This window comes from Terrapene carolina, unplaced genomic scaffold (assembly GCF_002925995.2).
Source record: "Terrapene carolina triunguis isolate 2854851 unplaced genomic scaffold, T_m_triunguis-2.0 Scaffold33356, whole genome shotgun sequence".
In the NCBI taxonomy this organism is placed as follows: Eukaryota; Metazoa; Chordata; order Testudines; family Emydidae; genus Terrapene; species Terrapene triunguis.
The window spans coordinates 1,445,299-1,461,262 of NW_020697707.1; the positions used below are offsets into that span (position 1 = coordinate 1,445,299).

General features: G+C 45.1%; 1 protein-coding gene across 1 annotated transcript in view; it reads right to left on the reverse strand.

Moving 5' to 3' along the window:
- Positions 1 to 10,450, reverse strand: part of LOC112114283 (protein Hook homolog 3) — a 138,755-nt gene extending 128,305 nt beyond the window's left edge. The window contains exon 1 of the mRNA XM_026663338.1: positions 10,259 to 10,450. Coding sequence (XP_026519123.1) covers positions 10,259 to 10,450 — 192 coding nt within the window. The remainder of the gene's footprint in view (positions 1 to 10,258) is intronic.
- Positions 10,451 to 15,964: the final 5,514 nt, after the last annotated feature.

The following is a 15,964-nucleotide window of genomic DNA, read 5'->3' on the forward strand; positions in this document are numbered from 1 at the left end:
GGATAGAAAGCTGGCTAGATCGTCGGGCTCAACGGGTAGTGATCAATGGCTCCATGTCTAGTTGGCAGCCGGTTTCAAGCGGAGTGCCCCAAGGGTCGGTCCTGGGGCCGGTTTTGTTTAATATCTTTATTAATGATCTGGAGGATGGTGTGGACTGCACTCTCAGCAAGTTTGCAGATGACACTAAACTAGGAGGCGTGGTAGATACACTAGAGGGTAGGGATCGGATACAGAGGGACCTAGACAAATTAGAGGATTGGGCCAAAAAAAACCTGATGAGGTTCAACAAGGATAAGTGCAGAGTCCTGCACTTAGGACGGAAGAATCCCATGCACTGCTACAGACTAGGGACCGAATGGCTAGGTAGCAGTTCTGCAGAAAAGGACCTAGGGGTCACAGTGGACGAGAAGCTGGATATGAGTCAACAGTGTGCTCTTGTTGCCAAGAAGGCTAATGGCATTTTGGGCTGTATAAGTAGGGGCATTGCCAGCAGATCGAGGAACGTGATCGTTCACCTTTATTCGACATTGGTGAGGCCTCATCTGGAGTACTGTGTCCAGTTTTGGGCCCCACACTACAAGAAGGATGTGGAAAAAATTGGAAAGAGTCCAGAGGAGGGCAACAAAAATGATTAGGGGTCTGGAGCACATGACTTATGAGGAGAGGCTGAGGGAACTGGGATTGTTTAGTCTCCAGAAGAGAAGAATGAGGGGGCATTTGATAGCTGCTTTCAACTACCTGAGGGGGGGTTCCAAAGAGGATGGAGTTCGGCTGTTCTCAGTGGTGGCAGATGACAGAACAAGGAGCAATGGTCTCAAGTTGCAGTGGGGGAGGTCTAGGTTGGATATTAGGAAACACTATTTCACTAGGAGGGTGGTGAAGCACTGGAATGCGTTACCTAGGGAGGTGGTGGAGTCTCCTTCCTTGGAGGTTTTTAAGGCCCGGCTTGACAAAGCCCTGGCTGGGATGATTTAGTTGGGAATTGGTCCTGCTTTGAGCAGGGAGTTGGACTAGATGACCTCTTGAGGTCCCTTCCAACCCTGATATTCTATGATTCTATGACTTGAGTGGAAGGACAATATGAATTAGTTTACTACTACACTGGCTCCATACTGCCACTAAATTGCTGCAGCTTGAACCAATATGTAGACCTGCAGAACACAAGTCCAATCCAAATGATATTTGGAATACATTTAACTGTATGGAGAATGTGTATGTAAGATGCTTGACAAGTGTGCTGGGAGACCACAAATGTTTCTTAGAATAGTAAATTTCTCTAGTGCAGACAAGGCCCTTAAAGAGACAGAAAACCAAAGGCTGAGGAAAAGTGATACAACATGCAAGCAGAGTGATCAAGGCATGCATCTTATTAGTTCAACTTTTCTCCTTTTTAATAATTAGCTTATAAATGTCCAATGCCTGTTCTAATATTCCAATTCTAAACTTTTCCCTATTATATTATTTGCCTTTGCCTACTCCTTTTTGTTTTTTGACCATTCTCTATTTATTATTTTTCATAAAGTTTCAATTAATTCTTCTGGAGTGTTGCCTGTGCATATTCACATGCAGCCACACATCAACCTCCTTCTCCAAGTGCCAGCGAGCTTCAGGATCTTTCTAGAAAAGAAGTGCTATTAGTACCATGTAAGTGCCTTCTCATGGCACCAAATGTTCAGATCAGAGGTTTTCGGTGAACCACCTGAGTTTCTTCTGCTGAACCTTAAGATCCTTAAAGTGACAACTCTGGGCAAGAAGAGATGATCAGGCTATGTGAAAATACGGAGTAAACATTCCTGAAGAACTAGTTACTACTAGGTAATCTCTCTCCTTCTACAAGGCAGCCTGCTTCTGTATACTCTCAGTTATGGAAGTCCAGTTAACAGGACAACCCCAACAAAGGTGAGCTGAGACATTTTAATTAAACAAGGATTATAGAACAGTTCTCCAAAGCAAATATCAGATCTAGATGATAAACCAAGAGAGCAGTGTTCAGTAAACCTTTGAATAGAACCCCAGCTAGGCAGCCCTGCAGATTGTAATGTTTCTATCACAACAGAGAACCCACTGGAAAACTGAGTAACCCTGCAATGTGGGCCCCAAGATCTCAAGTGCTTACATGACAGATAAAGCACACATGCCAGTGCATAATCTAGACAGTCACTCAGCATTCCCTGTATACTGATCCACTAAGGCTACAAAAAAATCTAGGCAATTTCCAAAATACCTTTGTCTTCTCTACACAGGACAAAACTTGATGCACTTAACTTCTAGGACACGGAACGTAGGGTTTGGTTAAAAAAAAACCCTAGAAGACTAATGCCTGTGTTCAGGTAGAACTCAAACATTATTTTAAAGAAAAAAAAATGGATGAGCTTGCCTGACAGCTCTGTCGTTAGGGAATGCAGTAATGGAAGGATCAATCATTAAAGGCTGCAATGCACTCATTCCTCTCTTGCAGATGTAACTGTGATGAAAGTGCTGCCTTTAGTGATAGGTGAAATAAAGAGCACCCTTCCAAAGGTTCAGAAGGTGAATTTGAGATGTCATATCAGTGAAGTTGTCTGCCCAGTATAAGGACAACCACCAATCCTTCAAAGAACCCCATGACACTAAGAAGGCTTTTCAGTTTCAACTAGAAGCTAGTATTAAAAAATAGCAGACAGATGTATTTTGATCAATGACAAGGACAGGATGAGAAACTTAAGTATAATAAATACTCCAAAATCAACGACATGGGTGCAAGGGTATAGGGTCAGGTTATTAGATGCCTATACTGAAACCCTTGTCCATTTCCATTTCGGGAAGTTACATTGCAGGGTGAACAGCTTCTTGAATTGCAGCAAGATGCTGCTTCATGCTTCACCAGAAGTAGTCAAAGTCCCATGAGTCAAACAATGAAGTAAAGTGTCTCTGGGTTTGGATGCAGAAGGAAATGTGTTCTTGGGATATCCATGTAACAGTACTGCCTGATCCAATCTGGAGTGATCAGGATGATCCTTGACCCTAGACTTGTTCTATTTTCCTGATCAGTAGAAGCAATGGAATCAGTGGGAAAGCATAGTCTCTGCTCCAATCCAACAGGACCACATCTTATTGAGTTTCTGTCCACTCCTATCCTGAAATAAAACTGTGGACCGTTTCTATTGCTAGTTGTGACACAAAGATCTAGGAAATGATAACTCCACCTCCTGAACAACAGCTCTACCATCAACTGTTTCAGAGACCACTTCCTCTGGTCATCGCTTCTATGATTTTTCTTATCTGACAACACATTTTCTTTGCCAACCAGCTGGAGGTACATCATGTAAATTCGATGAGCCAGATACTAGTCACAGAGACAAGCACCTTCCTGCTTGTTAAAGTAGAACTTTGCTGTCTTGTCTTGCACATGCAGCCATGGAGAACAGACAAAAGACTGAAAAGTCCATCTGATATATGGAATCTACTTTTCCACATCTTCCAGTCACCATGAAGGTCAAGCAAATTTTCCTGGTATAGACACACATGTATACACTGATGCCTGAAGTACGCTATTATCTAACCCAGCGGTTCTCAAACTGTGGGTCAGGACCCCAAATGGGGTCGCCAGGGCTGGCTTAGACTTGCTGGGGCCCAGGGCTGAAGCCCAAGGCCCACCGCCCGGGACTGAAGCCCGAGGACTTCAGCCCTGGGCAGCGGGGCTCAGGTTACAGCACACACACCCCCGGGGCTGATGCCCTTGAGCTTCGGCTTTGCCCCCCTCCACCCGGGGTGGTGGGGCTAGGGCAGGCTCAGGCTTCTGTCCCTGCTCCTGGGGTCGTGTAGTAATTTTTGTTGTCAGGTGGTGCAATGAAGTTTGAGAACCCCTGATCTAACCAGATATTTAATGAACACCACTCTATAGAAGCCAGATCCAAGAATGCTATTGGTCACAACTGTTTCTATACAAAAGCATAATTACTTTCAGGCCAGTCTGAAAGCTACATGAAAATATGTATCTTCTATATTGAGAGCCCCAAACCAGTCTTACAGGGATATAGGTAGGAATAACAGAAGGACTGGGATAATAGGTAAAATCAGCATGTAAAATCTGAACTCTAATGTAACCGTTTAACTTTCTCAAGTCCATGATGAAATGAAGGCAATTTTTGGAATTTTGTTTTTTTTAAATGAGAACATAAGAATGGCTATACAATGGTCCATGTAGCCTGTCTTCCAACAGTAGCCAGTGCCAGATGCTTCAGGGAGAATGAACAGAAATGACAATCATTAAGAGATCCATCCCATCGTCTGCTCCCAGCTGTTGGCAGTCATAGGCTAGGGAGACCCAATCATGGCCCATCTTGGCTAATAGCCATGGCTGGACCTATCCTCCATGAACTTATCTAATTGTTTTTTGAACCAAGTTATACTTTTGGATTTCACAACATCCCTTGCAACAAGTTCCACAGGTGAACTGTACATTGTGTGAAGAAGTATTTCCTTTTGTTTGTTTTAAACATGCTGCCTATTAATTTCATTGAGTGGCCCCTGGTTTTTGTGTTACGGGAAGGAGTAAACAACCTTTATTCACTTTCTCCACACCATTCATGATTTTATAGACCCCCAACATATCCCCCCCTTAGTCATCTCTTCTCCAAGATGAACAGTCCCAGTCTTTTAAATCTCTCCTCAGAACTGCACACAGTATTCAAGGTGTGGGTGTACCGTGGATTTATATAGTGGCATTATTATATTTACTGTATATTACTATATTTACTACTTATCTCTTTCCTAATGGTTCCTAACATTGTAAGCTTTTTTACCTGCTGCTGCACGTTGAGTGGATGTTTTCAGAGAACCATTCACAATAACTCGTTCTTGAGTTATAACATCTAATTTAGATCCCATCATTTTGTCCGTATAATTGGAATTATATTTTCTAATGTGCATTACTTTGCATTAATCAACATTGAATTTCATCTGCCATTTTGTTGCCCAGTCACTCAGTTTTGTGAGATCCATTTGTAACTCTTGGCAGTCTACTTTGGACTTAAATATCTTGAATAGTTTTATATCCTCACTGTTTATCCCTTTTTCCAGATCATGTATGAATATTTTGAACAGCACTGGTCTCAGTACAGATCCCCAGGGGACCCTGCTATTTACCTCTCCCCACGGACCTTGTCAAAGGCTTCCTGAAAGTCCAAGTACACTATATCCACTAGATCACCCTTGTTCACATGTTTGTTAAACCCCTCAAAAAATCTGAATGGATATGGGGGGCATAATTTCCCTTTACAAAACTGCTGTTAACTCTTCCTTAATAAATCGTGATCATCTAGGTGTCTGATCATTCTGTTCTTTACTATAATTTAAACCAATTTGCCTGGTACCGAAGTTAGGCTTATTAGCCTGCAACTGCCAGGATTGTCTCTGGAGCCTTTTTTAAAAAAATTGGTGTCACATTAGCTATCCTCCAGTGTTCTGGTACAGAAGCTGATTTAAATGACAGGTTACATACCACACTTAGTAGTTCTACAATTTCATATTTGGGTGAAAGGGCTTGAGGGTACCCCACAGGGAGGAATTCCCAAGTGTTCCTTCTTGGGTCCGAGGTTTTTTTTTTTTTTTTTTTGCATTTGGGTGGTGGCAGCGTTTACCAAGCCAAGGTCAGAGAAAAGCTGTAACCTTGGGAGTTTAATACAAACCTGGAATGGCAAGTATTAATTTTTAGAATCCTTGAAGGCCCCTACCTTCTGTACTCGAAGTGTCAGAGTGGGGATTTAGTCTTGACAGCACCTTTCTGAAGTTAAATGCTACTGTGGTGGGCTTCTCTGGTATTTCTCCCCACACCAAGGATCCTAAGTTTGATTATATTATGGTTGCTATCACCAAGCAGTTCAACTATATTCACCTCTCGGACCAGAGTCTGTGCTCCACTTAGGACTAAATCAGGAATTGCCTCTCCCCTTCTGAGCTGCAGGAACTACCTCACAGAAAAGTCTTTCCTTCTGTACTGTTTTGACATTTCTCTTCAGGCTCCCATATTCTCAATAAGAAATCCACTTCTGCTCTGAGCAGTACATTGGGCTAGAAATCCCTGAAAAGAAATGAGGAAGCGGGGTTGGGAAGCAACACGGAGAAAAATTAGATCACATATACAAAGCGGGATTACCTCCATCACCCAATAATCTAGAATAATTCCACAACAAAGAAATGAGCCAAATAACCACCAAAGGGAAGGGCAGAAGTGCAGGGTAACAAAAATAGAGTCTTGGACTAGGCTGTCAGGCTACCCATAAAATCTGAGGCTCGAAGAGTGCCAAAGATGAATGTTCATCGTAAGAACTAGATCTCTGCATTTAACATCTCCCCTTATCTTATTTCTTTTGTTGCTGACATGCACATGCATTGCCTCTGGAACCTAGAAGATAGGAGAAGAAATCCTGCTTCTTTTAAACTAGGCTGGGTCAACCTGAATGATCAAGCAGCAGAGCTAATTTTATCTTCTCCAGCATATCACTGGTTTTGCTACTGAACAATCCTCAAAGGTAAGAACTTCCACCTTGTCTTGAGCCCTTAGCAAAGGGGCTGGATGACTAAAGCCAAGAATACCTACTGGCCAAGAGTGATGCCAGATGCCACAGTTCTCACCAATATACGATGCATCATATGAAGCACAAACAGCATGTCTAGAAACAGGGCAGACCCCGATGTCAGTATCTTTTACCATTTTACTTTGCTCCTCGAAAAGATGGTCAAGCAAAGGAAGTACCGGATACCAAACTTAGACACCTAAAGCAAGGATGGGTCACCTGCAGCCCAATGGTCGCATCTGGACCACCAAGTCATTTTATTTGGCTCACTAACAGTTAAGAGATTATTTATTCTGCAATGACATTTCTTATTTCTCAACCTTTTTTTTTGGTGGTGGGGGAGCTGTGATAAACATACCGTGGGTATCAAGTGCTTGTTTCAATATGGAAGACTGATTGCTAGAGAGAATGGTTGTGCACTTCTTTGGGTTGCATGTATGCTGAACACAAGGAAATTCAATACCCTGAAACATCAGGACTCTGTCTGCTGTGCTATGAGTGAGGTAGGAAATGGCTCACTGAGACACCAGTGGCTGATTCTTCTGCCTTTACAGTTTATCATGAGTAAAAGAAAGATAGAGAACACTAAGTCGCCCATGCACAGTGGGAGCGTGAATATCTTTGTACTTAAAATGGAGGTAAGCCCCAATGTCCCATATGTTTGCAAGTCATGACAATGACAAATGAATATCACTTGAAAAATCACCACAGCACCAATCACAAAGCAAATAATGAAATACATGCAGGGATAAGCCACTGTGGCTTATCTAAAAGGCAAAGTTTTAAAGCAGCAGAGTTGTTTTGCTAGAGTTACACCAGTACAAACTTAGGGTTTTACTGCATCATATCTTGCCACTCTTGAGATGGCATGGGCCAGAAAGCCACTGCATGAGAGTGAAAGAGTGAAAGACTGTGCAGTGCAAATGGGAAAGGCGTTTGGTGATGACAAAATGGCAAAAAAAAATTCAAAACAGTATCGCTATGTACAGTTTCGTGAAGAGTTTCACATATCCATGAACACGTAGAAGGAAAGTTAAAGAAAATCATGCCTGATTGTTTCTTCTTTGGCATTAGACGACAGTACAGCTGTGTCAAATGTAAGTCAGCTATGATATACATATGGACAACTGATAGTAATTTTAACATGCATGTCATGAAGAACTTATGAAATTAGCCTCATTACACAGAACAACAAAGGGTCCAGATATTTTTGGTGTGCTTCAGAAAGCTGTTGCAGGTTTTGGAGATTGTAAAAAGTTGTTGGTTGTTGTAACAGATGGAGCACCTGCTATGCATGGCTCAAGGGCTGGGTTTCCAGGTTTATTGAAGCACTGCCCAACTCTGCCCTGCATTATTCATCAAGAGTCGCTGTGTGGAAAATCGCTGTATTTTAATCACATCATAAATGTGGTCATGAAAGTTACAAACATAATACGAGGTGCAAACAGATCACTCAGCCATCACAAATAGTAGCCTTTCTTGATGAAGTGGATGCATAGTAGGACAATTTGGAGCTATACAGAGAAGTGTGATGGATAAGCCATGGAAAATGCCTCGTGAGATTCTTTCCAACAAAAAACACAGAGTGTCACCTTTCTGAAAGGCAGAGTTCTGATACTACGAAGTTTCAGGAAAAACTGGAAGATTCAGTTTTTCTGTGTTATACAGCATTTTTGAGAGACATAACCTGAATTGTTTGAATCTGCAACTGCAAGACATCGACTAGACTGCATCAGACCTCGTTGCTCACATGGATGGGTTCTGAAGCAAGTTCGCACTTATTAACACTCACCTGTTACATTTGAATTTGCCCACTTTACAACATGTGATGCACATACATCAGAACTGCAAGAGTGCGAATCAGAGTTTAGCAGGAACAATACTAACAGTGAAATGCTGTTGCTCAATTTCAATGAACATTTTAAGCATTTTGAAAGTTTTCAACCTCATCTGATGCTTTTTAATGATCCACTTGCAGCTGTTGTCAATGACCAGCCTTCTGAACTGCAACTACAACTGTACGAACTGCAGAACCTTTCTTTGTTGCAGAGAAGAATAAAAGGGACACTCAGTTTTGGAAACTGCTTACTGAGTCCCATTTCCCAAATCTGAGAAAGTAGGTGTTGAAATTGTGCTTTCTCTTTGGGAGAACCCATTTGTGAAAGTGACTTCTCCAGACTGATTCATATGAAATCAAAGGAAAGGAACCAACTGACAAATGAAACACTCTTCCATCTTATGCAGCTTGGATGCAATAAAATTGATACACATATACACCTCAGTGTGCATACAGGCTCACTCTTTAAGTTTTGCACTGACTGACAAGATACTGTAACAACGATAAGCAGCAGAGAAAAAATGTTAAGATGGGTTTGTTTTTTTGTTATTTTCATTTACTAAACCCTGGCTCTTCTGCACAGTGAATAAAAGGTTAGTGAAAAATGTGTTTAAACTGTTGTAGGGTTTTATTGTTTATTTTCTAATTATTATATAAAGGTTGTGCTATATGAGACTTTTATATTTAAGACCACTTCAGTTTTATATTGGTAATACACCATTAACTGTATGCTAATATGCTGTAGTGTAGCACACATTTCTGAGTTATGCAATATGTATCCTCTAAAACAGGGGTGGGCAAACTTTTTGGCCTGAGGGCCACATCTGGGTATGGAAATTGTATGGTGGGCCATGAATGCTCACAAAATTGGGGTTGGGGTGCGGGAGGGGGTGAGGGCACTGGCTGGGGATACGGGCTCTAGGGTGGGGCCAGAAATGAGGAGTTCAGGGTGCGGGAGGGGGCTCTGGGCTGGGGCAGAGGTTGAGGTGCAGGGAGAACTCCGGCTGGGGGTGTGGGCTCTGGGATGGGGTTGGGGATGAGGTATTGGGGGTGCAGGAGGTTGCTCCGGGATGGGACGGAGGGGTTCAGAGGGCAGGAGGGGGATCAGGGCTGGGGCAGGGGGTTGGGGTGTGGGAGGGGGTCAGGGGTGCAGGCTCCGGGTGGTGCTTACCTCAAGCAGCTCCCAAAAGCAGCGGCATGTCCCCACTCCGGCTCCTACATGGAGGTGCAGCCAGGTGGCTCTGCACACTGCCCTATCCGCCGGCACCGCCCCTGCAGCTCCCATTGGCCGCAGTTCCCAGCCAATAGGAGCTGTGGAGGCAGCGTACAGAGCCCCCTGGCTGCCCCTACGTGTAGGAGCAGAAGGGGGGATATGCCGCTGCTTCTGGGAGCCGCACGGAGTGGGGCAAATCCCCGATCCCGCTTCCCGGCTGGAGCACTGGAGCGGGGCAAGCCCTGGACCCTGCTCCCCGGCAGAAGCTCAAGGGCCGGATTAAAATGTCTGGAGGGCCGGATGTGGCCCCTGGGCTGTAGTTTGCCCACCCCTGCTCTAAAAAAAAAATGTTTGGCTCGGCAAAGGATTTTAGGGGATTTTGTGCCCCTCTACTACCTTAAAGTTACCCATCTCTGCACTACAGAACCAGGATACAGGTATAGGAATAGCTGCTTGGGGCCTGGTTCACACTATCTGCCTCTTTAGTGACAGCAGGCACAGATGCTGGAATCCACCAAATACCTTGACCAGTGTTCAACAAACTTTAACTGAAAGTCGAGGTCACTTTTCCTTTTCCCTTAAACTACAATTTATCAAAAGATAAGTCTTTTCTTGGCTGTTGTTGTACCCAGCTCTAAAGAGTCACTCAACCAAACCAGCAACTCCCCGAAAGTTGTCGTCATCAGGAGGTGAGAGATGCAGATTATCAGGAGAAAGAGAAAACACTGCAACTTTGTGGTCAAAGGACTGATTCATATCAGCTATTGGCAGGTCATTGTGGATGCTGGCCAGCAATAACTGAAGTTCCAAAATGGGAGATAACATGGATGGTGGTAGTTGCATCTTAGCCCTGTTACGAGGGGCAGAGGAGTGAGTATAAAGAAGCCGGTTCTCAGCTGGCCTCTTCTGGTATGTCTACACTGCAGCTGGAATCATGCCTTCCAGCCTGGGTAGACAGACACGCGGTAGCTCTGCCAGAGCTAGCATGCTAAAAATAGCAGTGTGGATGTTGTGACGTGGATTAGCTGTCGGAGAACAAGACTGCCCAACCCCCTGGATCCGTACTCAGACAGACGGACCGTGCTGCCGCCTGTGCCACAATGTCTACACCAGTAATGCGTCTGTCTACCCAGGATGGAAGGCTCAGTCCCAGCTGTCGTGTAGACATACCATTACAGTCCTCCGATGCCAAGGATGTTGAAAGAGGTCCTTACCAATCTAAGTTAAATGGGGGGAAACATACAGATCAAGTAGTGCTGTATAAAAAGCAAGGAGTTAATGAAGTGCTTGGGAGGGGAAAGCAGTTTCACCAGTCAGCTCTAGCAGCTTTGACCGCCTTCGGAAAGGGAGCCTACAAAAAAATTACACGAAGAGGCCTGAACAGCCCTGAAGAACTAGCTTCTAGTGGAACCCAAGTGAACAACATGGAGGAACTAAAGTCCCTATCTCTCAGGAGCTGCGCAGATGAACTTCCAAGCTCATCCCATACGGACCCAAGACTGACCTGGACAGCCCTGGAACTGAGGCTGAACGAAGAAACCCAGGTACATGGTCTAGACCCATAAAGAAACACTAACATACCTCTCTTTTGAGGAATGGGCACCATGTGGAAGACAGAGGGCATCTGCACTGGGGGAACTACACCATCCACGAAAGAGGACGAGCCAAACTGAATACTAGGAATTGAGACCAGAAAAATGGCCAGAGGCACCCTCAAAATAGAGGAAGGGAGTACAGAGATCTTGGATCTGTAGCAATGCTTACAGAATGTACGTATCACAGAAATGTGTGATGCTACCACTGAGGTTATAAACACCCAACTCCTCTAACCAGTCCTTAAGGTCCTCTCTACCTACTGAAACACTATTTGTATCTGAGCTACACAGCAGAGTGAAGGAAAGACGGTAAAGTACGTCTCTGTCATGACGTCTCCACACAGACTCCACAGAAGACTAACTAGCACTGACCTTTCTGAGGACTCCTGCTGCTTAAACAGTGACTGCAGCACTGCCTTCCCAAAACCAGCATCTGTTCTTGATACCATGTCGAGAAAATGGAGATTTATGAAATTGTGCTTTGAATATGTAGCAGCCTTAAAAATTTCAGATAAGGACGCTCTGGACATATGTTACACTGAGACTGCAACTTACATGGTAGAGAGCACCCCCAGGTATTGAGTCAAAATTTAATATTATTAATTATATTTATTATGGTAATTCCCAGAGGCCAACCAAGAACGGGGTCCCATTGTGCTAGGTGCTGTATAAACACAGATGGCTTCTGCCCCAATCTAAATAGACAAGACAGATACAGGGTGGGGGAAGGGGTATAATACACAACTCTCAATGAGAACATTTGACAATGCTCTCCAATGGAGATAAACAAGACTTTGAGAACAAGGCCCCAGCTTAGAACAGATCCCCGAAGTCTGATGGCAGGTGAGGCTGTGATAGGGAACCCCACGGGAATTTTCAAAGCAGCAAAATTACAAGTAAATAACTTTAAAGATTCCACAACTGAGACCCCTGTTTCTGTGGTACGTAAAAGGCACAAGGGACATCTCACTATAAAACAGAATAGAGACATGGTGGGTTAGCAGTGGGAGGAGCAGTTTCGGGTTGCCTGCATCCACATTAGCAGACTTATCAGTTTAGTTTGAACAGGTTCTCAAATTTGCTGAAATCCAAGTCTTCTTCAACTGCTTCTCAGAACACCAGAAAACCAGTTGAAGCACTTGTGTACGAACGTGACGTGTTTCACAAGCACTGTAGGAGGTAAAACAAGTTCTTAGAACAGTCAACTTCTCTAGCATAAAACACCTTAGTCTTCTCTAAGAAGTAGCTAATAGCTCTTTTGACAAAGAGGATGAGCAACTTCACCTCCCAAGAATAGCTATAGGGCTTTGGAAAAAAGTCAGGCAATGACAGCAACTGACTCAAAGACTTCTAAAAAATTGTTTCACCAGCGGATCAACAAACTCCATGGTCTGTTTTGAAAACCCATACACCCTTACACAAAATTCTGTTTTTCAGACCAGCTCAACTAAACATATTTTAAAACCAGTTGGGGCCATAATGTAGATGAGGTACTCTAAATCCTGAGTCAGTTTCAAAACCCCCTTGATACAAAAATATTAAAACTGATAAACAGCATAGAAAACTGCACATCCAACTAAGAATTACAAATATAAACAAAATGTTCTAACTACCATGCTATTTAACCGCTATTTGCAAATAGTTCTGCTAACAAAACAAACTTTTTTTCCCCTTTCTTGGTTGTGTGACTGCTCCAGCAGGGATATTTATACACTTGGTCCATGAAACGTTTGGCTTGTGGAATACTGTGTTCTCCCTCGACGTGGCCCCCTCATACAATGGGGGTTAAAGGTCCACCTGCATGGTTGGAGTTGTAGGATCTAGGATTATGACTGTGGACTGTTGCTCAAAAACAGTGGTCAACAGCTCAGGTCACTGTTAGCTGGGGAAACCATGATATCAGACAACTTCCTCTTAGGGAAGATGAGAGTCATAGCAAGAGTTCTCACTGGTTTGCTTGTCTCCAAATGCCATTGCTCTTTATAGTTCAATGGCCCTATGCTAGTAGGCATCAATGCTTGAAATGTTCCTCTGGGGCACTGCTGCTTTAGCTCCACCATGGTAGCACTGCCAGGGCAGCTGACGTAGGAGCACAGGGGAGTCCTGAAAGTACAGAAACACTCCGAGACTGGTCTCCATCCACCACCCCATCTCAGGCCCTCCCTTTTTCATAGCACTGGTCTTCTTAACATGGTTCCCACCCCCACACACAACCTTTCTTTCCCCAAGCTCATGCACATACCTGCTTCCCCCCCAACATTCCAACTAGCTCCTCCTGAATCCCTGCAGCCCCTCAGGTCCCCCCCAACCACAGAAAACAGCACTGTAGAGAGCCAAAGGGAGAAAAAATGGCCATGTGCACTAGCAGAGATGTGAAGAGGTCAATGAAGAAAGATTGCCTGGGCTATCCAACCCAGATTCCTGCCAAGTGTATACCCCTGGTTTTCCAAAAACACAACACTACACTTAACTGTCCTACACCACAGCCCCTGGCCTCCCCCCACTACCACGCCACTAAATCCCTGTGCTCCCTATATATCCCTGCTTAGCCACTTTAACTTCCTGGGAGAACTCTTTTCTGCCATTTCCCCACATCCCCAGTAATCCCCTCTCACCTATTTTACACCCCCTTGCTGCCCAGTCTGACTCCAGAGTTTCACAACCAACATTTTAAAGAAATGAATAATATCTTCCTTTTCAGCTATGACAGTTTCATATGCTGGAAGTTTACCTTGTAGTTTTGCCTATATATGGGTAAAGAAATAAAATGACAAAATACAAACCAAACAATTGGCCTATAATTCCAGATAACTAAACCAATAAGTCACCTGCAAATTAAAGGTCAGATTCACCAGTGCACTCCTGCTACTTTGTGCTGTTCTGGTTATGCAAAGCACATGTAAACTCATCTTAAATGAGTGCTAGCTGCTTTATGAGGCTCCAGAGCAACACCACAATCAGAACATACTGGTGAATCAGGTCACAGAAGTTAAAGTAAAAATGTAAGTTTAAAGGTTGATATTCAGCTCACTGGAGATATCACATGGTAGCATGTGTTTTTGAGTTTCTTATTTAGTGTTCAGGCATGACATCTTTAATTAAAAAAAAACAACACTCAGGGCCGGCTTTAGGCCAATTCAGCCGATTCGGCTGAATTGGGCCCCGCGCCGCAGCTCTCCACCCCGCCCTCAGCTCACTTCTCCCTCCTTCCCTCCCCTGAACGCTCCGCCCCCTGCTCCTCCCCCTCCCCTGCTTCCCACGAATCAGAGGTTCGCGGGAAGTCTGAAAAGAAGCAGGGGCGGGCAGGCAGCACCAGGTAAGCTGGGGGGCGCGAGAAGGGCTCCGGGGAGGCGCGGCCCAGTCCAGCCCCGGTTCCGGCCGAGCACGCCAGACCCCCGCGGCGTGGCCTGGGTCTGGCCCAGCCCTGGCCCAGCCCCCGCGGCGCGGGTCCGGCCCGGCCCGGCCCCAGCCCAGCCCCCGCGGTTCCGGCTCGGCGCGGCTCCGGCTCGGCTCCGGGCCGGCCCGGCCCCCGTGGCGCGGCACTGGCCCGGACCCAAGCCCGGCAACCCCGGCCGGAGCGCGGCTCGATTCCTGGGGGCAGGGCTTGCAGCAAGCCCCGCCCCCCGGAATCAGGCCCCGTTCTTGCTAAAGCCAGCCCTGACAACACTATTTCCAGATAAAAATTATGTTTAATTGCAGATAAGATTGAGAGTATGTACCCGTAACTAAGGGTAAAACACACATTCAAGGGATATCACAGGTTTCAGAGTAGCAGCCGTGTCAGTCTGTATCCACAAAAAGAACAGTAGTACTTGTGGCACCTTAGAGACTAACAAATTTATTTGAGCATAAGCTTTCGTGGGCTACAGCCCACTTCTTCAGATGCATAGAATGGAACACACAGAAAGAAGATATTTATACATACAGAGAACATGAAAAGGTGGAAGTAGCTACACCAAAAACAAGCATTACAAACCTAGGAAATCGAGAAATCCAAACACAGAAATGCATAATTAAAACACCGAAACAACCTTAACTTGAACCTTTTAGTATGTGCTATGCCAGATTAAATTAAAGTGATTTTTAATTATACTGTGGGGTATTCTTTGTTTTTCCTCATGGTGTCAATACAGGACACAGTTAAGGTTGGTTAGATCCATTTCCATATGTTGATAGGATTGGATTTCTTAGCACAGACAGTGAAAACAGACAGAGGTGGGGGAGAGGGTGAGTGTTAGTGTTATATTGGAGGGTGTGAGGTCCTGGCACCAATGTGATGCCCCACTGGGTGGGGGGGAGAGCACACACATCAAAATACATCATGGTGGGGTACGACCAAATGGAGAAGAGACACTTCTGCCTGGACAGTGATGTGGGTGGGGGGGAAGAAGTCAGAAGGGAAGACTGGGGGGGGGAGGGGGAATTAAAAGGCAAGGGTAATGTTGGCTCAGAAACACCTTCTAGGCACAACTGGGAGGGAAGACCTAAGGAAGACACTGAGGCCCCAGGCCAGACAACTAAGAGGAGGCCCAGACATTGACACCCCACTGGGGGTGGGAGAAGCTGGAGAGGAAGACCGGGCACCGACACACCACTGGGGCTGGTGGTGGGAATCTGGAGAGGAGGCCCAGGCACTGACACCCTACTAAGGGGCATGGGGGAAATCTGAGGCCCGGACACTGAAACCTCACAGGGATGGAGGGAACATGAAGGGGAGGCCCGGACACAGAGACTGACACCCCCCGGAGGGCGGGGGGGGGGG